The sequence below is a fragment of the Tamandua tetradactyla genome, chromosome 6 (assembly GCF_023851605.1).
Source record: "Tamandua tetradactyla isolate mTamTet1 chromosome 6, mTamTet1.pri, whole genome shotgun sequence".
NCBI classification, from domain to species: domain Eukaryota; kingdom Metazoa; phylum Chordata; class Mammalia; order Pilosa; family Myrmecophagidae; genus Tamandua; species Tamandua tetradactyla.
In genome coordinates, this window is record NC_135332.1 from 31,874,598 (window position 1) to 31,900,760 (window position 26,163).

Consider the following 26,163-nt stretch of genomic DNA (forward strand, 5'->3'; position numbering starts at 1 on the left):
AGATGGGGTCAGGAGGATTAAGGAAATAATCCTGGGGAGGAGGGGTGGAGGAGAGGAAGGCAGAATAAAGGGAGGAGATAAAACAGGAAGGAACAAATTTAGGCATGGAGTTTTCATATGGGGACTCTTGGGGCTGCCCAGGGTAAGCATGCCATTTAAATTAACACCCACGACAAACTGTAACTCTGTTTGAGCTTACACTTTATTTGTCCCCCGATTTAAAATTTAATTCTCAGATCTGGTGTTTTACCCCGAAGCTCATGTGCATGGCCCTGGAATTGGGCCCCACAACACAATCCGAGTGACAAGGGAGTAGGTGGTAGCCTTTTTTTTAAAAGCAGTTTAAAAAGTAAAAAAAAAAAAATTAATGACTGCACCCAAAGTCTGTGAGTTCTCTTTGTGCGTTCTTTTTTTTTTTTAATTTTTTTTTATTAATCAAAAAAAAGAAAAGAAATTAACACAACATTTAGAAATCATTCCATTCTACACATGCACTCAGTAATTCTTAGTATCATCACATAGATGTATGATCATCATTTCTTAGTACATTTGCATCGATTTAGGAAAAGAACTAGAAAAACAGCAGAAAAAGATATAGAATGTTAATATAGAGAAGAGAATTAAAATAATAATACTGATAAAAAATATATATATAATAAAAAAAGGAAAAAGAAAAAAACAAAAACAAAAGATACAAACAAACAAACAAACAAAAAACTATATTTCAGGTGCAGCTTCATTCAGTGTTCCAACATAGTTACATTACACTTAGGTATTATTGTGCTGTCCATTTTTGAGTTTTTGTATCTAGTCCTGTTGCACAGTCTGTATCCCTTCAGCTCCAATTACCCATTATCTTACCCTGTTTCTAACTCCTGCTGGTCTCTATTACCAATGATATATTCCAAGCTGATTCTCGAATGTCGGTTCACATCAGTGGGACCATACAGTATTTGTCCTTTAGTTTTTGGCTAGACTCACTCAGCATAATGTTCTCTAGGTCCATCCATGTTATTACATGCTTCATAAGTTTAGTCTGTCTTAAAGCTGCATAATATTCCATTGTAGATATACGCCACAGTTTGTTTAGCCACTCGTCTGTTGATGGACATTTTGGCTGTTTCCATCTCTTTGCAATTGTAGATAATGCTGCTATAAACACTGGTGTGCAAATGTTCGTCTGTGTCTTTGCCCTTAAGTCCTTTGAGTAGATACCTAGCAGTGGTATTGCTGGGTCGTAATCCATTCTGCCATTCTATGTCTTTTGATTGGGAAATTCAGTCCATTAACTTTTAGTGTTATTACTGTTTGGATAATATTTTCCTCTACCATTTTGGCTTTTGTATTATATATATCATATCTGATTTTCCTTCTTTCTACACTTTACTCCATACCTCTCTCTTCTGTTTTTTCGTATCTGACTCTAGTGCTCCCTTTAGTATTTCTTGCAGAGCTGGTCTCTTGGTCACAAATTCTCTCAGTGACTTTTTGTCTATAAATGTTTTAATTTCTCCTTCATTTTTGAAGGACAATTTTGCTGGATATAGAAGTCTTGGTTGGCAGTTTTTCTCTTTTAGTAATTTAAATATATCATCCCACTGTCTTCTAGCTTCCATGGTTTCTGCTGAGAAATCTACACATAGTCTTATTGGGTTTCCCTTGTATGTGACAGATTGTTTTTCTCTTGCTGCTTTCAAGATCCTCTCTTTCTCTTTGACCTCTGACATTCTAACTAGTAAGTGTCTTGGAGAACGCCTATTTGGGTCTATTCTCTTTGGGGTGCGCTGCACTTCTTGGATCTGCAAATTTAGGTCTTTCATAAGAGTTGGGAAATTTTCAGTGATAATTTCTTCCATTAGTTTTTCTCCTCCTTTTCCCTTCTCTTCTCCTTCTGGGATACCCACAACACGTATATTTGTGCGCTTCACATTGTCATTCAGTTCCCTGATCCCCTGCTCAAGATTTTCCATTCTTTTCCCTATAGTTTCTGTTTCTTTTTGGAATTCAGATGTTCCATCCTCCAGTTCACTAATTGTAGCTTTTTTTTTTTTTTAAATCAAATTTCCCTTCCTTAAAAGAATTATAGTAGATTACTCCAAGGGATGAGCCTGGCCCTGGCACCATGGAATCAACAATGCCATCCTGACCAAAAGGGAGAAAAGAAGTGTAACAGATAAGGTATCAGTGGCTGAGAAAGTTCAAATAGAATAGAGAGGCTACTCTGGAGGTCACTCTTAAATGCAAGCTTCAGTTAGACATTGCTAACTATCATAACTTGCCAAACCCCAACCATAACCATTTCTGCCAAGCCTAAAGAATACCTAGGGCAGTATATAAGATTCTACAAAGGTTCCATGCACTAGGGTAACTTTCCAGAAACCCACAACCTCCAGATGGGTCCCTGGACCAGATACGTCCTGAAATCTAGAGAGGCCAGCCTTTCCAGAACATCAACTAGTTCCATCTCCCTATCCCATATTATCGACAGCTCCTTCCCACGAAAAAGTTATAATGGGCATGGCCCAAATACCCCTAAAGAGTGGGAGAATGATTAAAGGTGACAGTGGTGTTATACAGAGTCGGGTTTAACAAATGAGTATGACTGCTGAATCATTATATTGATATTTCTTTTAGTCTCCAGTACCTTAGAGAAGGTAGAAGTAAAAAACCTGAAATTGTGGAATTGTAACCCATACCAAACTCTGAAATCTGTTCTAAAACTAATTGTTGTGATGTACTTTAAAATTTATTGTTTTGTATATATGCTATTTTTCACAAAAAAAGAAAAAAGAGAGGAGAACTATAACAGAGAAGATATAATTTAACAAATGAGTGTGACTGCTCAATCATTATATTGATATTTTGTTTGGTCTCCAGTATCTTGGAGCAGCTTAAAAAAAAAGAAAAATCGTGAAACTGTAAACCATACCAAACTTTAAAATCTTTTCTATAATCACTTGTTAAAATGTACTTGGAAATGTATTGCTTTTTTGTATATTTATTTAACAATAAAAAAAGTTAAAAAAAAAAAAAGGATTATAGTGTGTGCTCTACAAAAACTGTTGGATCAGTTACTATTAATATCTTCTTAAACTCAACCTCTAATTATCTGTGACTCCAATCTTCTGCTGGTTATTTTCAAAAAAGAAAAAAAAAAACTTCTCCACAAACAAAACGTTTAATCCTGACTAACTGAAAGCACCTTGTTGGCTATCCTATTTCTCATATTTACCTATACTTTGCCTTGTCTCCAATGGAATCATCTAACTCATTGGGTTTATTAAGGATGCACTGCTTGCCAGACACTACTCCAGGTACTTGGGATGCCCCTGCAAACAAACCAGAGTCCCTGACTTCAAAAAGCACACAATCTGGTGGGGGAAGACTGACAAGACAAACAATAATATGTGGTAAGTATTACAATAGAAGCAGTATGGCACAAAAATGGTTGTGAGCGTGCAAACTGAAGGGAGACCACTTGAGTTTGTATTCCAGCTCTGCCAGTCATGTATTTTTGGGTGAGTTAACCTTCCTAAGCCTCAATTTTTATTCTGAAAAATAGGGTTAATGATGATAACACCAACTTTGTAGGACGACTTCTATGAATGGATTGAATTAATATGTGTAAAGCCTGGACATGGTAAACACTCAATGGATTGCGGTTATGTTACAAGATTCAAATCATGGAAGAGAACTTGATAGAATGGAAGGAGATAAGTGGTCAGAAACAAGGATAATACCTGGTTTTCTGTCTAGATGGATAGGATAGTGGTACCATTTACTGAGATTTGGGACAGAGGATGAAGAGTAAGTCCCAGGTGCAGTGCTGAATTCAGTTCTGAATCTGCTGAAAGGAGCTTTCTGAAGACCTCTAACTACTACTACTACTATTTACTACTACCAGCATTTACTCATTGCAAGGCACTGCACAAGTGCCTTACATGAATTATCTCATTTAATCCTCACAGCAATCTCACAAAATAGGACCATCATTATCTGAGACACAGAAAGAAGTAACTTGCTCACTGCTATCCTGCTTAGTTAATGGTGGAGAAAGTCTTTGAACTCAAGAAGACTGACTCCAGAGCTTGTGCTTTATTTTCTGATTTTCATTTAAGTGGACATGACCAGTAAACAGTTGTGTGTATGACTGTGACATGCAGGAAGGGCTGGTGGTTTCAATTTGACAGTTAGCAAAAAGTGTTAGCTGGAATCATGAGAATGGAAAAGGTGGCCCTAGGAGTGAGTGCTGAGAGAATACTGCCAAAGACAGAACCCTGAAGACCCAACATTTTAATGTTTGGCAGAAGAGGAGAAATCCTCAAATGATACTGAAGAAGAGCAGCTTCTTCTAGTATGAGGGAAACCAGAAGAGTAGGAGGGTTTAGAGATGAGGGAGTGAGCCAAGGCCCAAATGCTCAGAAAGGGCAAGAAAGAAAAGGACTGAGAAGTATACAATGGATTTAGACATGTGGAGCTTGCTAGTGACCTTGAAGAGGGAAGTTGCAGTGAAGTGGTGGGGATGGTAGCCAGACTGTAATGGGTTAGGAGTGAACAGGAGCTACCAACAACACTACATACTCTGTTCTAATCTGGGAATACAAAAATGAATAAGAAATGGCCTTTGATCTAAGGGAAACTCTCATTCTAAATAAAGAGACTGATAGTTTGCAATATCATGTGACAACCCCATGTGCAAGAATGTTTAAGATAAAATGGTGGTACAAAGAAGAGAGCAATCAGTGTCTGGGCAGGGTGTGCCAGTCTGAAATTATTATGTATCCCAGAAGATGCATGTTTTAATCCTGATCCAATTTTGTGGGGTCAGACCTATTGTTTGGGTAGAATCCTTTGAATAGATTTGTTTCCATGGAGATTGACCCACTTAATTGTGGAAGTGACCTTGGAGCAGTGTCAAGCTACTCCAAGATACTGGACATGTAACACACCCAGTTGTGGGTGGCTTTTTAATTAGATGGAGATGTGACTCTACCCATTCAAGGTGGGTCTTGATTAGTTTACTAGAGTCCTTTAAAAGGGGTAACATTTTGGAGAAATGTCAGATGCAGATACAGACACAGATGTTTGGAAATCAGGAGAGGCCAGGTGCTAAGAGAGTCAACAGAAGCAAGCTAGAACCTAGAGTTGTGTCCCGGAGGAGCTAAGTGAAGACCCATAGATGCTTAAAGAAGAAACCACTGGCATCAGAAGCTAGAAAAGCAATGCAACCAGGAACAAGGACCTGCAGATACCAGCCATGTGCCTTCCTATGTGACAGACACCAGCCTTTTTGAGTCAATAAATCTTTCTCTTGATGCCTTAGTTTGGACATTTTTATGGCCTTAGAACTGTAAACTTGTAACTTAACAAATTCTCTTTCTAAAAGCCATTCCATTTTTGGCATATTGCATTCTGGCAGCATTTAGCAAAGTAAAACACAGGGGGAGAAGGGAAGGATAGGGAAACATCACTGAGGCTGCAGGTTGTTGGAGGATGGAGTGATAGGGGCCACACTGGAGGCTGAGAAGCATTAGAAGACCTGTAGTAGCTGTGGCTTCCTTTCCATTAGAAACATGTATGGAATGGTATCTGGAGACAATTGGCTGATAGGAATGACAGGAATCAGCTAACTAATATAATCAATAAAAAATGATCTGTAAAGTAGGCATTGAGATCTGTTTATAAAGACTACTTTTAACTCTGGCTCCCCAGTGCCCAACAGAGAGTCTGACATGAATGACACTGGAGCTGACTGAATTAATGAAGGATGAATGGATGAATTCTTTTTCTGCAGTGGTAATACACAGTGACATGTGTACTATTTAGGAAAAGGAGAGTTGTAGAGTAAGACTTATCTATCATGTGATGGGGTCAGGAGCTCTTGCCTCTATAATCCAAATTCATCTAGATTTTCCTTTCAAGATTGAATTGTTGCTTTTTTTTTTTTTTAACATGGGTAGGCTCCGGGAATCAAACCTGGGCCTCCAGCATGGCAGGTGAAAATTCTGTCACTCAGCCACCATTGCACCACCCTGAACTGTCGCTTTTTGTTGTTACACTTTTGTCTCCATAACCAGGAACTCTCTAAGACCCTGTCTTATATATCTTTGTATTACCAACCACTGACCCAGTTCTTGACAGAGCATATGCACCATTAAAGTTTGTGGAATGAATGAGAGAATTAGATTTAAAAATTTTGGTGGGCATAAACAGTAACTTTGCAATCAGGTTTTATAAGTCCTGTGGTTCATGATGTATACTTTTTTTTTGGTAGTGGTCATGGTGAACCTTAAATAAATGCATCATTGAGAAATTAGTAACCATCAGCTAGGAACTCCATCTCATCACTAAATCTACAAACTGAGTTGTACTTTTTCTTCTTTTTTGTTTCAGTGGAGTAGGGGTCCTTTCTCCTAGCAAAGGCTAATATCCTCAAATATGCCCTGGAGCCTACCTCCTTACCTTCTTAAAAACTTTGGCTATCCCCTTCTTTTATCTTCCACCTCCTCCTCTCTATAGGATTATGTCCAACATTAAACAAACTCTCATTTCCTATCTTAAAAAAGCATCCCTAGACCATACCTCCTTTGAATTCTCACCCTATTTTGATGCTTCTCTTCTCAAAGAGAATTGTCTAACTTAACCACCTTTTCAGTTTCTCATTTCCACTTTACTATTCAACCCATTTGAATCTAGCTTTCAAATGCAAGATCTGATGAATACGATTCAGCCCACTCCTACCAGACATTTAGCAGCTTTCTACATTGTTGATCACTTTCTTCTCCCTCCTTTTTTTTTATTTTCTTTTTCCCCTTCCCTGACTTTGTACTCAGATTTCACTTTACCTCTCTGGCTTCTCCTTTCTCAATATCCTTTGCTGATTCCTTCTCTATCTATGTGTTCTAGTTTGCTAGCTGCCGGAATGCAATACCAGAAATGGAACAGCTTTTAAAAATGGGAACTTATTAAGTTGTTAGTTTATAGTTCTAAGGCCATAAAAATGTTCAAATTAAGACACCAACAAGAGGTTACCTTTATTCAAGAAAGGCTAATGATGTTCAGGGTTTCTATCTCAACTGGAAAGGCACATGGTGAACATGGCAATGTCTGCTAGCTTTCTCTCCAGGCTCCTTATTTCATGAAGCTCCCCTGGGGGTGTACTCCTTCTTCATCTCCAAAGGTATCCAGCTGTGTGGGCTCTGTGATTCTCATGGCTCTCTCACCATTCTGTCACTCTCCAAAATGCTTCCTCTTTTAAAGGATTCCAGTAAAACTAATCAAGACCCACCTGGAATGGATGGAGTCACCTCTCCATCTAATCAAAAAGTTAATGCCCACGATTGGGCACGGCACACCTCCATGGAGATAATCTAATCAAAATATTTCACCCTGCATTATTGAATAAGGATTAAAACTGTTGCTCCAACAAGATTGGATCAAGATCATGGCTTTTCTAGGGTACATGATTCTTTCAACCCAGCACACCATGTATAAAGCATCATCTCTCAAATGTTTAGCATTCTCAGGCCACTTAATGAGCATTTTGCATACACAGGATTGCCAGTTTTAGGTGTATTTAAAATAATGATAATCTTTCATAAAATGAGATGGCCTTAGTATCTGCTACTTATTTTCTGCTTGGCTGGATCCTTATCCATCTTTTAGGTCTTAAGTTATTTCTACAGAGGCCTCTCTGTTACTCTAAGATAGCACCCGGATTTTTTCCCCTCCTTATCATAACAGCTAGATTAAATGACCTAAACTGTGTCAGGCATGTTCTAAATGTCTTATATCGTATCAATTCACTTAATCATCATAACTCCATGTTTGTGCATAGGGTGCTATTATTATCATAATAGATAGGGAAACAAAGGCACTGAGTGGCACATCTGAGATTAAAAACCCAGACAACTTGCCTTTAGGATCCATCCCTTTAACCGTGCTAGAGTACTTATCACAATTTATACTGATATATTCACGACTATTTCTTTAGTGACTTTCTCCACTAATCCATAGAATCTTCGTGAGCAAGGACTGTGTCTGAATGGTTCAGAGCTTAGCTTTCAAGCACAGTGCCTGGCACAAGGTATATACTCACATATTTGTTGAATACATGAATCAATAACTAAAAAAAAAAAAATTCCAGACTGGAAGGCAGAAGGTGTAGGACTGAATCCTCATACTTCGCGTGACCTTGTAGAAAATGCCTTGTCCCTTCCTGCCTTGATTTCTCACCTTGTGAAAGTCCTCCCCTAGGGCAATCAGGGTTGGAGGACAAAGCCAGGTAAAATAGGCGGCGAGCCAGTGATTAGGAAAACCGAGTCAGAAGACAGAACCCGAGCGCCGACCTTCAGTTTTCTTCACTAGAAGATGGCACCGGGCGTACCGAGTGGAACAATGGGAGACCCTGCCCTTTTCTCCCTTTCCGAGCGATGCTGAAGCTTTCCTACGTAGATCCTGTGAAAAACCTCCGGCACTTGGGGAGGTCAGCGGGCAGCCGTAACAGTGCGGCGCAGGCCACTGGGTCGTACTAGTTGCCCAGAATGCAGGGCGGAGCAGGGCCACCGGGATGGGTGTGGGGCGGTGGGGCGGAGGGGCCCTTCCCCCCGAGGGGCGGAGTCCAAGCCCGGCGGATCCCGCCCCGGAGCGGCGAAAGCCTGGCCCATCTCCTCCGCCCAGGCCTGGGCGCGTCCCCGCGGGCACGCGGGCGCGCACAGCATGCTGGGAAGGCGCCCGCGCGGCGGCCATTTTGTCTTATCGGCTCTTCAGTAGAGGAGGCTTTTTGGCCTGAGAACGGGTCGGGGAGTTTGGCGGCGGCGGCGTCGCCGGTATTTTCTTTCGCTGGTGCCAGGGCTGGTGGGAGCAGCCGCCCGACAAAAGCACCATGATTTCGGCCGCGCAATTGTTGGATGAGTTAATGGGCCGGGACCGAAATCTGGCCCCGGACGAGAAGCGCAGCAACGTGCGATGGGACCACGAGAGCGTAAGTCCCGCGGGCCTTGGGTCTGTGCCTGGGAGCCATGGGGGAGGGGAGCAGGCGCGGGGCTGGGGCCGGCTGGGCTCCGGCGCTGTTTGAGGCCAGGGCCTCAGCCCGGGTTGAGTATCTGACCCGCTGGCCCGACGGAGCCGGGGGGATGGCCCAGGAGGGAGGAGTCCGCCCGGATGCAGGGAAAAGGGAGGGTTTGTTGTTGTTTTAGTATGGCAGAATTGAAAAGCACCTTCATGAGGCGGGGAAACGCGGGAAAGGCAGAGAATACGAGTATTTTATTAGCTCTAGAGCCTCCGGAGTTTTCACCTCCTTATGAAAAAAAGAAAAGGCACAATCTTCCGTTATTTGGTTGAGCGTCGTATTTAGATCGAAATTTGAACAGAATCAGTGGTAAAAATCGTGGCAAGTTTTTTACTTCATTGATGGTTCAGTTTCGACGCTTATGTGAGAAAACAAATTTTGGAAGGGGTAATTAATTACTTTTACAGAGAACGTGATGTACAGATGTTGTTTGATAGCAGTATATTCTAATAAGCTGCTCATATAGATGGATGTCAAGGCTTTTTCTTTTACATAAAACTCATTTGATCCTCAGTCTTTTGAGTTACGGTAAATACTCCAAACCCAGTTTCAAAAATGAGACTTGAGAGGCTCACCTCAGGTCTTTTGGCAAGTAAGTCGCGAAACTTAACCTCATCTTTCTTACTCTCCTAGTCCAGTTCATTTTCCATAACTCTTTGAAACTGGCTCTGCAATTACTGTAATGTATTTTCTTTGGTCTGGATTTGAAAACGCATTGTAACGTTTATTTTAGATCGTTCCTGAAGAATAGTTGTTGAATTTTATTTTTACTTTGGGTTTATAGGTAAAGAACCTAGTAATTTTAAAGAAGTTGCTAATCAAAATATAATTTTACTAAACAAATATGTTTTTTAAAAATTAGTTGCTTACTCTTTTATAGAATAGGCTCTGGCCAGGGTAAAATTTGCCTTTTGTAATGAAGGAAAGCAAGTTGGCGTTAGATGAGTCCTCTTAGTACCTAAAAAAGTAATAAAGGTATTGTTTGACTAAAGTTGTATTGGGGTTCTACTTGATTCCAAAGTAGTATGAAATGCTTTTTTGGTGGAATTCGTTGTGTGGAGTATTTGTCAAACTCACACATTTTTCATTCTACATCAAGAGATGTGAAGTTTTTTAAAAATGGGGGGGTGTCTTTTGACATTTTGGTGTGTCCCCTGACATTTTGGTGTGTCCCCCCCCCCCCCCCTTTGTCAGAATAGGAACTAAGGATAACTTGCTTTCTTGGCCTTTTCTTTTCTTTGTCACCATGAAGTAACCTTTCCAGGTTTTTGATCATCTCAGGAACCATTCAATGTTAAAAAAAAAAAGATTCGCTTAATGTGCAAATAGAACATTTTTGTTCATTTGAAAGAAAACCGAAAAATGCCCTTCATCAACTGGAGCAGCCTTATGGCTGTACCTCTTTGGTCTTGAACAGCATGTATTATGAAGAAACTGTTTTTGTGGTGGTATTGCATTGTATATAACGGGTTTATAACATTAACATTAATAAAGCTCTCAAAATAGCAAGATAGGTTTGATATTGTCTAAGCCAAAATAATAAATTTACTTTACTTTCAGTTTTAGTACCTTTCTCATTGATTTGTAACTTTTAGTGCTTGCCATAAAAATGTTTTGTTTTGTTGCCTTTAATGACAGATCTTAATCCTTAAATTTAGATTCAGGGATTCCTGTCTGCAGGGAAGAGGTTGGTAGTGACCAGGAACAAAGCACATGGCCTCTCCTAATAATGCTGTCTTACTGCAAGGGATAATAAAACTAGGAAAGCTCATGACATCACTTCCGATTCATTTGCATATTCTTGAGCTTGTGGCTGTTAGTGCCAATCCTGGAGGGATGGATAAACCTAGCATACGTTGTAAAAATTTTACTATCACTGTAGGCCTGATATTTCAAAATATATTTGCATTCCTGGTCTATCTGGAAATTTTTCTTTGCCATGCTTGCACGACTTTTTTCCAGTAGACGGGAAAAGCTATTTCACCTGGGTGGGGTCCTTTTGTTTTCCTTTAGAATAGGGATGAATAAATAGCAAAAGAACCCTACAATAATATTGAAACTCCACAATTTTCTGGCATTTGTAGATATTTAACGATTGAAATGAAAACAATTGTTAAAAATATCCCTAGATTACCTTATCTGAATCACCTGTGGAATTCATTTCAAATGCAGATTTCTGAATGCCACCACCCCCACCCTCGGGATTCTGATTTCTACATCTGGGGGAAGGGCCCGGAAACAGACTTCTTTTATAGGTTCTAAACTGCATGAACCATTGCTTCCTAACCCACCTGGGTTTTTAATTGTGCACATCTGCACAATTGAATTTTTAATTGGTAGTTTCTGTTATCGTGCATTTCCTTCCCTCTTCACGGACCAGTTATATGTGAGCAAGTAGTTTTCCCGGAAGCTTGGCTTTAAGTGAGGGATAGATCTGTGATGGACGTATTATGAACTTTGTTTATAACTGCTACCAAGCTTGAATCTCTGTAGGTGATTTACTGGGGCTAGTGCTTTACAGACTTTTCCAATTTCTATGTTGGTACCTGTGAGAGACAGCAAATAGCTTTCAGCTTTTATCAAATTAGTTTTAATACTATTTCAAGGATTCATTGACACCTACTGCCCCATTTTTTTTTGCATTTTGCATTTGTTTGAGATTTTATTTTGGGATTATTGATATTTTTGCATTCAGTAGGGTGTGTCTGCTTTGCTTTGTTAATCCTGAAGGGCAGCAGTGATGAGGAAGGCATATGATCCTAACTGCTTTTTTTGAGTTCTTTTCAGATGGGTCCACATGGCAAGGTTTCATTGTTTTGCCAGATAAGGCATACTATTAGCCATACTATTAGGATAATTAAGATTGTAGGAAATTAAGTCTGGTCTCAAGATTTTATTATTTTTATACAATTTAATGGGAGTTTTGTAATTCAAATTGAAGTTTTCATATACTGGATCTCAATCTGAAAGTTAATTGTTAACTGATTCTCATCTGAAATGATATTTCTTTCATCATTTATCAAATCAAGGATTTTCTATATTCGGTGAAGAGTTAGTAATTCATGAAAAAATTGAACGAAATGTTCTTTTCTAAAATTTTCGTGTTAGTAAATATTGTCATCGACACTGAAAAGTTACTTGGAAAAGAAAAATCAGTTAAGGCTTCTGCCCAAATTTACTTTTGTACTTTTTTTTTAAACTTATTATCTAGAAAAAGAATTTGGGAAGGAGACTCTGAAGCAAAACGATAGTTAATATACTTCATGGCATCTACTTTTTAAAGTATTTTACAAAATAGTTTTACTTTTAAAAGTCATTTCAGTTTTATCAGGAATGTAGGTATTTTATGCCTTACCCTAAAATATAGCGTTGGCTTCTTCGAATCACCAGCAGTTCAATGTGTTTTATGTGTATATACAACTGTTGATTGGTTTTCCCCCATAAAACTTATACAGAAGTAGAATGAATAGCTTAATAAACCCTCTATCAATACCCAATTGAACATCATCAGTACATAGCCAAGACTATTTTCTTTATGCTCCTAACTCCTCTGTTATTTTGAAGCAGTTATGTCATTTCAACCTTAAAGGCGTCATATCGATCATTAAAGCATAGGGACTTTTAAAAAACCAAAAACCACAATACTATTATTGTTGAAAATGTTAATGTACTTCCTTAATATCTGTTTACTTTTAAAAACATATTACTAGTCTTGATTTCTTCACAAGGAAAGAGGGCAACTTAATTTAGTAATGTGTACTGTTTTATTAATACAGTGCCTCATTGTTTTATGAAATTACATTTTATTTTCTCATAATTTCCTTGTAAAAGAAATTTCTGCATTCATTTATGCAATAAAAAAATATTGTTTTGGGGAGGGTCCAAGGTAGTTCAGTGGTAGAACTACCTTGTCTGCTATGCGGGAGACCCAGGCTCAATTTCTGGCCCATATACCCGCCCCCCCCCCCCCCCCCAAAATGAGTTCAACAAATGGTGCTGCAATAACGGGATAGTCACATGGAAAAAGAATGAGATGTGACTTCCACCATACAGCGTACTATATATATTGCTTTTATGGTAGATACAGTAGAATAGTGTAGATATAGCAGGTGGTCTTCTTAGGTTGCAGAAAGCGTGCATGGGAGGGACACCTAATGCAGACTCTTGGGGAACTTTGGGGAAAATACTTGGGGAAGAACTCTTACACACAGTGACCCTTAAATATTGGGGCAAAAAGATTTAGCCTGGATTACAATGAGATACCACCTCACATCTATAAGAATGGCTGCAATTAAGCAAACAGGAAACTACAAATGTTGGAGAGGATGTGGAGAAATTGGGACACTTATGCCCTGCTGGTGGGAATGTATAATGATACAGCTGCTATGGAAGACAGTTTGGTGGCTCCTTAGGAAACTAAATATTGAGTTGTTGCCCTATGACTCGGCAAACACTACTGGGTATATATCCAGAAGAGCTGAAAGCAGTGACACAAACAGACATTTTCACACCGCTGTTCATGGCAGCATTATTCACAATCGTTGGAAACAATCCAAGTGTCCATCAACAGACACGTGGATTAACAAAACGCGCTATATGCATACGATGAAATATTATTATGCAGCAATAAGATAAAATGACATCTTGAAGCATATGACAAGATGGATTAGCCTTGAGAACATAACGCTGTGTGAAATAAGCCAGATGCAAAAGGATGGCTACTGTATGATTCCACTTTTCTAATCATGGTAAAAAAAAAGCAGTCTCATAATACAGAATATAGGGGACCTAGAGATGCATGGAAGCTAGAGAATGGTGAATGGTTAGCTAATGAGGTTGAACTCAAATGTAAGGGGATAGAAATGAAGGCAGTTCACTTGTGGGTTTATAAGTAATATTACCATATTGAAGGTGAACATAATTGAAAGGGGTTTTATAGACCCATGTGTCCCACTGATTAACACTAGAAATATAAAAAAGTTCTTGTGTGAACTTTTTCAAAGGTATATATCTTATACAAAGATTGTGTAAGTTCAGGGCTTGGGGGAATACTGCTATTGCATGCTATGGGCTATGTTTAACAGGAAAACCTCGACAGTACCACAGCATCACCAGAGGTAGATAATGGGGGGAAGGACAAGAGTTAAGAGGAGGTTTGCGTTTTCTGTGAGGTAAGGGTGTGTTTACTGGTTATCTTTTTCTTGGGAGCAGTGAAATTATCCAAAACAGAGAGTGTTGATGGACTGTTGACTTTGGACATTATACATGATGTGTAATGAATGGAGGTGGCTGAAGGATGCAGTGACTGAGAAGTAGGTTGGTGAATGATGGTGCATACATATGATGGAATATTGTGCTGCTACAAAAAGAAATGAAGTTGTGAGGCATGCAGCATTGTGAATGAACCTGTGAGGCATTTGGTGAGGCAAAATAAGCCAGAAATAAAAGAGTAATTATTGTATGGTCTCATTTAGAAAATGCTTAAAAAAAACAGGGTCCTAGATTGTAAGCTCTTACAGCAGTCACATTTAGTCTGGAGTGGTAATTCTTATTTCTGGATTTTGAGAGGCTGTTTTATATATGTATAACCTGTTATTTAGAGATTAGAATAAAGCTGATCAGGTCAAAATTAAGGTAATTCAGAATACAAGGTTATTATTTTTATATTTTAGAACCTCATGTACTCTTTGAGATCAAAGGAAGTTTATTTTGTCTAGAACCTAAATTTTCCATAGCACATAATCTGACTCAAACTGTCTGGATAGATCATTTAAACAATCCACCCACAGGGAGCCCAGAACAAGATTGAGGGCCGTTAATCCTGTATAGTTTAATATAGTGCCTGGATGTGTCCAGAGTATATTAAGCAGATAATCAGAAAGTATTGGGAGTAATCCCTTGAGGGATGGGAGAAAAAATATGGAACTATGAAACTTTACCACCTGGGGAAACCCTGATACTAAGGACACCCAGATCAGTCAGCCAAGCCTTTGATCTTGAGGCTTGCTCCTGGGAAGCTTAGCCTACCTACAGGTGTGCCTAGAAGTTAACTTTCAGAGGACTTCTTTTGTTGCTCAGATAGTGGCCTCTCTCATTAAGCCCAACTTTGCAACTGAAATCATTGCTCCCACCCCACCCCCACCCCCACGTGGGCCATGGCATCCAGGGGTGAAAGTCTCCTGGTCGGCCTGGAAGATAACTCCCAGAGATGAGCCTGGCCCTGGCCGGGTGCGATCAACAATGGCATCCTGACCAAAAGGGGGAAAAGAAGTATAACTAATAATATATCCATGGCTGAGAGAGTTCAAGTAGAGTCGAGAGGCTATTTTGGAGGTCACTCTTAAATGCAAGTTTCAGTTAGACATTGCTACCTACCATAACCTGTCACTCCCAACCAGAACCATTCCAACCAGTTGTAAAAAACACCTAGGGCATTATTTAAGATTCTACAAAGATTCCATGCGTTAACTTTCCAGAAACCTATAACCTCCAGATGGGTCCCTGGACCACATGCATCCTGATCTCTAGAGGGGCCCCCTTTCCAGAATATCAACTAGTTCCATCTCCCTATCCCATATTATCGACAGCTCCTTCCCACAGAAAAGTTAGGATGAGCATAGCCCAAATATCCCTAAAGAGTGGGAGAATGGTCAAAGGTGATGGTGGTGTTATATAGTCAGGTTTAACAAATGAGTATAATTGCTGAATCATTATATTGATATTTCTTTTTTTGTTTCCAGTACCTCAGAGCAGGTAGAAGTAAAAAACCTGAAACTGGAATTGTAACCCATACCAAAACTCTGAAATCTGTTCTACAACCAATTGTTGTGATTTCTGTTTTGAAATTTTATTGCTTTTTTGTATATATGTTGTTTTTCACAAAGAAGGAAGAAAATTGATCATGATGATTTTATATTATATATATATATTCCTTCTAGCTTCCAGTGTTCTGGAGCAACTAGAAGGAAAAATCTGAGTTGGTGGAATGGTAGCCCATGACAAATTCTGGGATCTGTTCTGTAACTGTGTGTTACAGGGTGCTTTAAAAATTATTGCTTTTTTCTTTCTTTGCTTTGTATATATGTTATATTATACGATTAAAAAAAAGTTTAAAAACGATTAGGCTGGGGGAGAGGGAGAGAAGACAAATGGAGAAAGAGGTAGGTAAAATCACCCACCATTGAACTGGTAACTAATATTACAGTTGGAGCCCTTTTTTTTTTTTTTTTGATGGAAGGGATAGTTAGGCAGGAACCTGGATTTGAATAGTTTTTATAAACTTTGTTAAAAATTTAGGCTTTTTCATATTGGGAAGCAATTGAAGGCTTCTAAGCAGGAGAGAAATATTTACTTTCTGACTGCTATAAAAATTTGATAGGAAAAAAATTTATTGGAATTTTACCATTTTGTAGTGAATAATGGAGACTGAGCTGTGGCCACAAAGGTATATGTAATAAGATTAAAGTTGTGAAAGTGAGTGACTATAGAAAATGTGATCAAGGTACAGCTGAAGCATAAAACTGTCATCAGAGACTGAATCTTCTTCAGTAAAATTTCCATGTATTTCTGGATTTTAAATTAACAAGTATTGACAGTTGAAATATTACAGTAATATTTCCTATTTCAAAATACGTGATAATTGGGGTTAGCCATTTAAAATTTTCAGTCAGATATCAGGTTGTTGCCAGCAATGATGAATTTAAAATAACCAGTCTTTAAAGACTATCAGAAGTAGATATTGAATAAATTATTTTTATGGCTTTTTTACTAAATGGAACTTCGTATTTGATGGAGCTGTCTTGAGCTTACCCAAGGTTGTTAGTAATTTAGAATACCAAAATTGTCTCATTATTACCATAAAATGTTCTTATAGCTTTTGTGATAGGGAGTACTCTAAATTGATGATCACAATTGATAGTGCCTATGTTTGAAGATGTAAATGCTAGAAAAAATAGGACTGTTTTTGTTAATAACATTTTCCCAGTTAGATATTTATTTTCTATCCCCCAAATTTATTTACATTTTTTATATTAAATGTTTTCTCATTTAAAGATTGATTCCATTTGTAGGGACTTGTTTTCCCTATAATTTTAAAATTAAAAAATTTTTTTTAAATACAAAAAAACACCAAATAAACATTCCTATTTTGATCATTCCGTTCTACATATATATTCATCCCTGTAACTTTAGAACAATTAAATTTTTTTCTTTACAAAAAGTAAAATATGCTTGCTATAAAGATTCAAATTAGCATAGGAGTAAAGGTGAAGGTATCCTTTCCTCATTTCCCATTAGCGCATCCTCTCCCAAAATAGTTTTAAAATTATTGTTTCTAGACCTTTACAAGTGATTCATAGACACATACACATTTATATATTTTTGTTTAGTTTTTACACCTTTTTCATTTATACTTAGGGACTCTTTTCTTCTTGGTACATATGAACCTCCTATAATTTTATTATTTGTTTCCTGGTGGGTATGTAGATTGTCTTGAGTTTTTTGCCATACCAACCAAACTGCAGGGAACATTCTAGTCCATGTATCTTTGAGCCACCTGTAGGATAGACTTCTAGAAATCAAATGATTTAACTTAATGGAATGTAAAATTTACATTTTAATGGATGTTGCCAAATTGTCTTTCAGCTCTCTAATATAGTTTGGAGTGCCATTTTCCCAATACTATATCTAATGCTGATATAATTGTTTTAATTTTTGACATTTGACTTTAATATAATGGAACTGTGCAATCAAAATTTACTAGTTGAATTTCCAAGACTGTATATCTGCATTTGCTTAACTGGCAGTGAAAGCTGCTAATGATATTTAACTGTTCTGGTCACTGGTTTGCTAGGAATTCTGGTTCTTGTTATCAGGTTGCTAGATCCAGGTGGACGTTCATTAAAAATTGCCGAATAAAAGACTAAATGAATGTTACACTGATATTTCTTTTAGTCTCTAGTATCTTACAGCAGCTAGAAGTAAAAACCTAAAAATGTAGGATTGTAACCCATACCAAACTCTGAAATCTGTTCTATAACTAAGCGTTGTGATATTGCTTTAAAATTTATTGCTTTCTTGTATATATGTTATTTTTCATGAAAATGAAAAAAGTCGATTGTGATGATAAATGCACAGCTGTATGATAATACTGTAAACCATTGATTGTATACTTTGGATCATTATATGGTATGTAAATATATAATATAAATCAACAAATAAATTTAAAAACTGAATGAATTAGGTATTTAGAGAAATTTGCCTGCACATTAATTTAGGATTTTTTTTTTTTTTAATCTTTTAGGAGTTATTATTAAAAGCAGATTGCTATGGGTGTTTGGGAAAATGGCCGACTAGAGTAGCTTGAGATTAGCCCTGCTCCATGGAAAAGTTAGAGAAAGGATGGGAGTGTGACTAAGGCAGCAATTCGGGAGTTTGGCTGACCTGGGAGAGCCTTCTTGTACCACGTGCTGCAGCCCTGGTCACAGAGGCCCAGGAACTGAGAGGCAGAAAGCTGGAGCCTGGCGTGGAGGCACAGAGCAGTGAAGCCCACAGGAGTGCACTGAGTGGTACACAGGACTAGGAAGTAAGCCAGGCCATGTTCGTTGGGTGCAGTACCCTCACCGGCACAGCCCTGTGAGTAGCCACTCACCCCCACACCCTACATACCTGAATCCCCCCCGCTTGCTCCCATTCCCCACGCTCCAGGTGCCCCCACACCCCTGCCCCAAATTCTGCCCAACCTACCTCTGTTTACACCCCTCCCAAGCACTACTTCCCCCTCCCTATTCCCTGCAGGCTTTTGCCAGCTCATAAAGGCTGTGGGCACTAACCTCCGTACCTAGGCTATTACCCCAACTCAGTGCATCCTTTTACAGCGCTCTCAGGCCAACCCATGCGCACAGGCCCCCAATCACATCATTAACCTCTGGGAACTGCACGTTATAGCACTTCTAGAACCATACATGCACACAGCCGTCAGCCTCACTTCCCAGCTCTGAGAAAGTGCTGACCTGCATAGCTGGGTCACATCTGCCTCCAGTCCACAAAGGCATAACACCAACCAGTCTGCTGCCACAGCTTTGTGCATGTGCACGAAGGGCCCCGTACCTTAGACCAGTACACACTAGGGTTACCTTCCCCAGACCGGTGCACCCGCCCAGCTACATCCTTCCTGGCTGCTGGGTGCCCACGTTCATAAGCACCAGCTAACATCCCCAGCCTGCACCCAAACCTGCCCTAAAACAAATCATCATACTGAATGTTCCACCCTGTGCCCTGCTCCACAACCATCCCACAAACACAAGGCCTTAGACTACTGAAAGAAATCAACTCCTAAAGTAAATCAGTCAAGGGATCTACATGGGCGAAGACAGCAGATCACTAAGCATATCACAATGCAGACAGATACGATCCTGCCTAATGACCAAATTAAAACACCTAAGAAAGAAAAAGGAAGGCAGATTGCTAGTCTTGGAGGTTATTCTTATGCATTATATAGATATCCTTTTTTAGTTTATGGTGTATTGGAGTGGGTAAAGGGAAGTACCTGAAACTGTTGAGCTGTGTTCCATTAGCCTTGATTCTTTTTTTTTTAACTTTTTTTATTAATTAAAAAAAATTAACAAAACATTTAGAAATCATTCCATTCTACATATATAATCAGTAATTCTTAATATTACATAGTTGCATATTCATCATTTCTTAGTACATTTGCATCAATTTAGAAAAAGAAAAAGACAACAGAAAAAGAAATAAAATGATAATAGAGAGAAAAAAAACTATACGTACCATACCCCTTACCCCTCGCTTTCATTTACCACTATTTCAAACTGAATTTATTTTAACATTTGTTCCCCCTATTATTTATTTTTATTCCATATGTTCTACTCTTCTGTTGATATAGTAGCTAAAAGGAGCATCAGACATAAGGTTTTCGCATTCACAGAGTCTCATTGTAAAAGCTATATCATTGTTCAATCATCATCAAGAAACATGGCTACTGGAACACAACACTACATTTTCAGGCAATTCCCTCCAGCCTCTCCACTACATCTTGAACAACAAGGTGATATCTACTTAATGCGTAAGAATAACCTCCAGGATAACCTCTCTACTCTGTTTGGAATCTCTCAGCCATTGACACTTTGCCTCATTTTACTCTTCCCCCCTTTGGTCAAGAATGTTCTCTCAGTCTCTTAACGATGTTAATTCTCAGCTCATTCTAGGGTTTTTCTCAGTCCTTTGATGCTGAGTCTCAGCTCATTCCAGGATCTTTGTCCCACCTTGCCAGGAAGGTCCACACCCCTGGGAGTCATGTCCCACGCAGAGAGGGGGAGGGTGGTGAGACTGCTAATCATGTTGGCTGCAGAGAGAGGCCACATCTGAGCAACAAAAGAGGCTCTCTTGGGGGTGACTCTTAGGCCTAAATTTTAAGTAGACTTGACCTATCTTTTGTGGGGTTAAGTTTCATGTGAACAAACCCCAAGACTGGGGGCTCAGCCTATAGCTTTGGTTGTCCACACTGCTTGTGAGAATATCAAGAATTCAACTTGGGGAAGTTGAATTTCTCCCCGCTCTCACCATTCCCCGAAGGGGGCTTGCAAATACTTTTCCAGTCACTGATCAAATCATTCTGGGATTCATCGGGGAATCACTCTGGACAAACCAACAAAATCTCATGTGAGTAGCCTTGATTCTTGAAGATGATAGTATAATGATAGAGCTTTGACAATATGACCGTGTGATTGTAAAAACCTTGTGTCTCATGCACCTTTTATCTAGAGTATGGGCAGAAAAGTAAAAAATATGGATAAAAAAATAATGGGGGAACAAAGGTTAAAATAAATTGGGTGCATGGAAATACATAGTGGTCAATGCAGGGAGGGGTCAAGGGCATGATGAATTTTATTTCTTTTTCTGAAGTGATACAAATGTTCTAAGAAAATAATTGTGATGAATACACAACTTTGTGATATTGTGAACTGTTGATTGTATACTATGTATAGAGTGCATGTTCAAAGATCTATCAATATTTTTTAAAAAAGCAAATTGCAAGTATCCCAAAACTTGAGCAATTGACATGATTATATCCAAGACTAAAATACTAATTCTTTGGGTTATTTTTTTCTTTTTGTGAAAAATAACATATATACAAAAAAGCACATCACAGTTGATTGAAGAACAAATTTCAGAGTTTGGTATGGATTATAGTTCTACAATTTTAGCTGCTCTAAGATACTGGAGACTTAAAGAAATATCGGTATAAAGATTCAGCAGTCATACTTGTTTGTTAAACCCTTCTTCCTCTGTATAGCTCCACCATCACCTTTGTTCTTCTTCCACTCTTTAGGGGTATTTGGGCTATGCCCATTCTAATTTTTTCACGTTGGAAGGGCTGTTGATAATATGGAATAGGGAGATGGAACTAGTTGATGTTCTAGAGAGGCTGGCCTCTCTGCATTTCAGAACTTATCTGGTCCAGGGACCCATCTGGAGGTTGTAGTATGTATGTATGGGTTTGTTTTTATTATCAGAGCACTGATGTGTAATTCATTAGAAGCACCCAAATAATACTACCAATTTTTCTAGATCCCTTGTTAATAAATTTAGCTAAACATCCTCAGTCCCTAGAGAGGGTTAAAAGAAGCAAAGTAGCTAGAGTTTCAATGGCTAGAGTAACAAATATTTTGATGTAGCTTTAAATGGTACAGCAGTACCTTTAGAAGAGTTGAATGGAAAGAGCACACAGGACTGGATTGGGAAAATGATTCTCTTAAGTAGCTAAGTTCCTTAAGAGTGATTGGACTCTCAAAATGAAAAAGTCGAAACAGGCATTACCCAGAGATCCTTATAGATTGGGAGGAGGAGGTATAACAGAGAAAATGGGATTTAACAAGTATGCTGCTGAGTTACTATATTAATATTCCTTGTAGCTTCCAGTGTTTTGGAGCAGCTAAGAAGGAAAAATCTGAGATGGTGGATGACACAACACACACTGGGATCTGTTTCAAAGTGTGCTTTAAGAGTTTTTCTTTCTTTGATTTGTTTATGTTACTTTTTACAATTAAAAAAGTTTTTAAAAAGTGATTGGATTAAATTGAGTAGCTCCTGTTAAGCCCACAAGTGGGCTTGTTTTGTTTGGTCTACAGAGTGCCTAGAAATACTCTGGCAGTATTTCAAGAATTAGGCTGATTTGCCTTTCCTCTAGTTTAAATAACAAATGTATATAGTTCCAGACTAGTCTAAGTGCTTTCTATTTATTAACTTAATATTCGTAATAACACGGAGACATTTTATTGTCTCCTTTTTTCATATGAGGAAACTTAGGTAGAATTAAAGTTTATCGTTCCATAGTGAATAAGTTGTAGCCAGAAATCAAACCTGCACACTGTGCTATTATGCCATGGGCATTATGCCACTGTGCTCTATACCATGATGCCTTTCCAGGTTTACCTATGTATACTTGCCTGTTTCATATCTTAGGTCTGTTTTGTTTCATGTTTTCTTAAGCCTAAAAGGTCTTGCACCTTTTCAACTTGGTAGTATAAACATCAGTTCAGGCTTTACCACCTGCGATGCCTAACATTCCTGACTAAATTAAGTCCCATTTATTTCCAGTGTTCTGTGTATATTCTTCTGTAGTGAAGAATATTCTGTTTTTGTTTTTTTTTAATCTTTCTATCTCCTACACTGTGGGCTTCTTAAGGTCTTATTCATTCTTGTATTTCTAGCATTATTTTGTATTTAAAAACTCACTGTAGTACAGTTAAACTTAGTTTTGGCCAGCAGTATTTACAACCTTTTACTTAGAAACTACTACTTTTTTTGGATTATCGCTAGTCAAATACATAATAAGTTTTAGGATTTAAAGTAAACTTGATATAGTTCTGGAAGAGCAAAAGTGTTTTGTTTTTAAAAATTTGACATTCATTACATGTTTTACAGCAAATCTTGAAGGTCGGTGTAATGACCATTGTTACAGATAAGTTAAGTATCTTGCCCAAGGTCATAATATATGATAAAGCCCAAATTCAAGCTCAGGTTGGTTTGATTTCAGTGATAAATTTTATTAAAACTAAAATTCAGTATGTGGCTGTATTGATACTTCACTAGCAAAAAGAATTATATGATTTTCTTCCTAGAAACACTTGGTAGTTTGTATTTGGTTATATTTTAGAGTCAGGCAGGACCTTAGAGATAACATTTAATATTTTTGTTTGAATGATAATCTTTTCTGTGGGTCATAGATTTTGGCTTGTCTAGTCTAAACGTAAAAAGGAACAATAGTTTAAAATTTATTAGTTGTGATAACAGTCCTATTGAAAACAATAAAAATCAGTCTAGATTCTCTAGAATATACTTTTCTATTCTTTTATAAAATGGGAAATAGTGCAAATAAAGTTTTATATGTAAATGAAGGTAAAATCCACAGTTATATTAAAGTTTCCTATCTATGAGGTCTGTAAACTAAAACTTTTTTAATAATAAAAATAAAATTATTCTTGGATGTCTTTCCTGTATTTGTTGTTGCAGAGTGAGAGTGGGTATTAAAAGTAGATAGTGCAAAATGAATGCTGATAACTGTGTCAGTCCTACACATTTTTTCTTTTACTGAATTCCAGTAAAATCTGCAAGCTACTAACTTGGCTAATTAATATGGCTTAACAAAATAAACTGTTTTCATACTTGTTCGGAAGATGCATAATTAGGAAATGAATAGTTACTTCAGCTCCCTTTCAGTGTAGTTTTGATAGTAATTGTTTTATTGCCCATAACTCTTCATTATAAACACAGGTAAATAATCTGTAGAATTTTTCAGTGAAGTTAGAAATATCCTCCTGGTTTTTTAATATATTTTATCTGCCTTCTTACATAGTTGCTATTTGGATTATTTACGTATTGCTGCCTAACAAATTACAGCAAAATTTAGAGGCTTTAAACAAGAAACACTGTCTCACACAGTTTCAGATCAGAAATCTAGGAGTAGCTTAGCTGGGTAATTGTGGCTCAGGGTCTGTCATGAGGTTACCATCAAGATGTTTCTGAAAGCTTTATTGGGGCTGGAGGATCCAGTGCCAAGAAGGGCCACTCATATGGCTGTTTGCAGGAATCTGTAGTTCCTCACTGTGTAGACCTTTCATGCAGTGCTTATAACATTACAGCTAACTTACACCAGAGAGAGCAGTCCACAGGGATGGAAAATGATTTGGCTGTGCATTTTATGACCTAGTGTTTCATATTATCACTTCTTAATTCTGTTTAGTATAGTGAGTCATTATGGACAGCCCACGTTCAAGAGAATTGGAATTAGGTTCTACCTTTTGAAGGGAGGAATAACAAAGAATTTGTAGACGTATTTTAAACTACCACATTATTTAGAAATATATATATTGGATTTTTCTCCATAGATACTTTAATGAAGAAAACTAAAAAAAAGTTCAATTATTTTTGTAAGCATGAGCTATAATCAGCAGTGGTGGTTACACAAATTTATACATGTGACAAAATAGTATACAACTAGACATGGGGATTACAAAAACGTCTTAATATAGTTAAGTAAAACGTACATGGAATGTCTGTGCTATCTTTGCAACCCTACAAATCTATAATTATTCTAAAATAAAAAGTTAATAAAGAAGAACAAACATTCACATGTCAACCATAATCATAATACTCAGAAATAATCGCTGTTAATATTTAATACCATCTCTGACTTCTTTTAACAAAAATATACTATTTACCACAAAATCACATCATTCTATACATAGTCCTTTGTATCTGCTTTTTTCACTATTACAATTTTCCATGCGAAAAAATAATTTCTATAATGTGAATTTTAGGCCTTATGGTACTCCTTTATATGAATATATATTGTGAGTTACATACCCAACCCCTATCTGTTGGAATTACGTTCTTTCCAATTTTTTTGGTTATTGAAAATGTTGTCATAAGCATATTTGGACAGCCAATATCATTTTAAAACTGGACAGTTTTAAAAAGTTAAGTATCTTTGTTTTTCTTCACTAGGTTTGTAAATATTATCTCTGTGGTTTTTGTCCTGCGGAATTGTTCACAAATACTCGTTCTGATCTTGGTAAGTGAATTTTCTGTATGACTTTTATCAGATTTATGGTTTTTTTTTTTTTTTTGCATGGGCAGGCATTGGGAACCAAACCCATGTCCCTGGCATGGCAGGCGAGAACTCTGGCTTTTAAAAACTGAATCTTTATGAGTATGAAAAACATTTTCTTAAAGGTTTGCTGATAAAGTAATTTCTTGGTTTAGCTTTTTGAATGTATTAATAAATGTCAGTCTGGTTGTTAAACATGGTGGCTTAATTAAACATGCATGTTTATTTCCGCTCCCTTCCAAAATCCCACTAAAATGAAAATTATAAAACAAAAGAGGTGTTAACTGAAGAGGAGATAACATTAGAGATGTCAGCAAATTTTTGGAAGATGACAAGTGGCCGGAGGAATAGCAGCAGACTCAACAGAGCAGAGAAACGAGTACCTAAAAGCCTGCAGAAGGGAATACTAACAGAAGCGAGTGCTTGATGAGCAGAACCCTGGACAGGCTCAGGATTTGGAGGCACCAGGTACCACAGAAGGCAGGGTTGAGTCATGGGGCTGAAAACAAAGAGAAATTAGTCTAGTTCAGGGTTTCTCAACCTTGGCATTGTTGACATTTTGGACCAGATAATTCTTTGTTGTGGGGGGCTGTTCAGTACATTGTTGAATGTTTGGCAGCATCCCCAACCTCTACCCACTAGATAACCAGGATGAGTTGTGACAACCAGAAATGTCTCCAGACATTGCCAAATGTTCCCTTGGGGTGGGGGTGGGACAAATTATTCCTAGTTGAGAACCACTAGTCTAGTTGGTCAGATCCCAACTAGTGCATTTGGTGATCCTACCTCTCCCACTCCTGTTCTCAATAGGAGAGAGTAGTAGGTTATTTTTTGGAGAAATTAGACTCTAGTTCATCTCAACTACAGAATACAAAAAATAATTTGAGGGACTATTTTCTTAATTCTCCCAAGGATGGTACATAACCAGTAGTACCATTCTATATGTATTAGAGAAGTTATTTCA

At 37.9% G+C, this 26,163-nt stretch overlaps 1 protein-coding gene across 7 annotated transcripts in view; it reads left to right on the forward strand.

Annotated features, from left to right (window-relative positions):
• Positions 1-8,729: 8,729 nt before the first annotated feature.
• LUC7L3 (LUC7 like 3 pre-mRNA splicing factor) overlaps positions 8,730-26,163 on the forward strand; it is a 32,252-nt gene continuing 14,818 nt past the window's right edge. For 4 of the 7 annotated variants that reach the window (XM_077164776.1, XM_077164779.1, XM_077164777.1 and 1 more), the window contains exons 1-2: positions 8,730-8,983; positions 25,097-25,163. In XM_077164776.1, the coding sequence (XP_077020891.1) occupies positions 8,885-8,983; positions 25,097-25,163 (166 nt within the window). In that variant the 5' untranslated portion in view covers positions 8,730-8,884. Of the gene's footprint in view, positions 8,984-25,096; positions 25,164-25,474; positions 25,668-26,163 lie in introns of all 7 variants that reach the window. The other 3 variants (XM_077164781.1, XR_013177603.1, XM_077164780.1) reach the window with 3 other exon arrangements.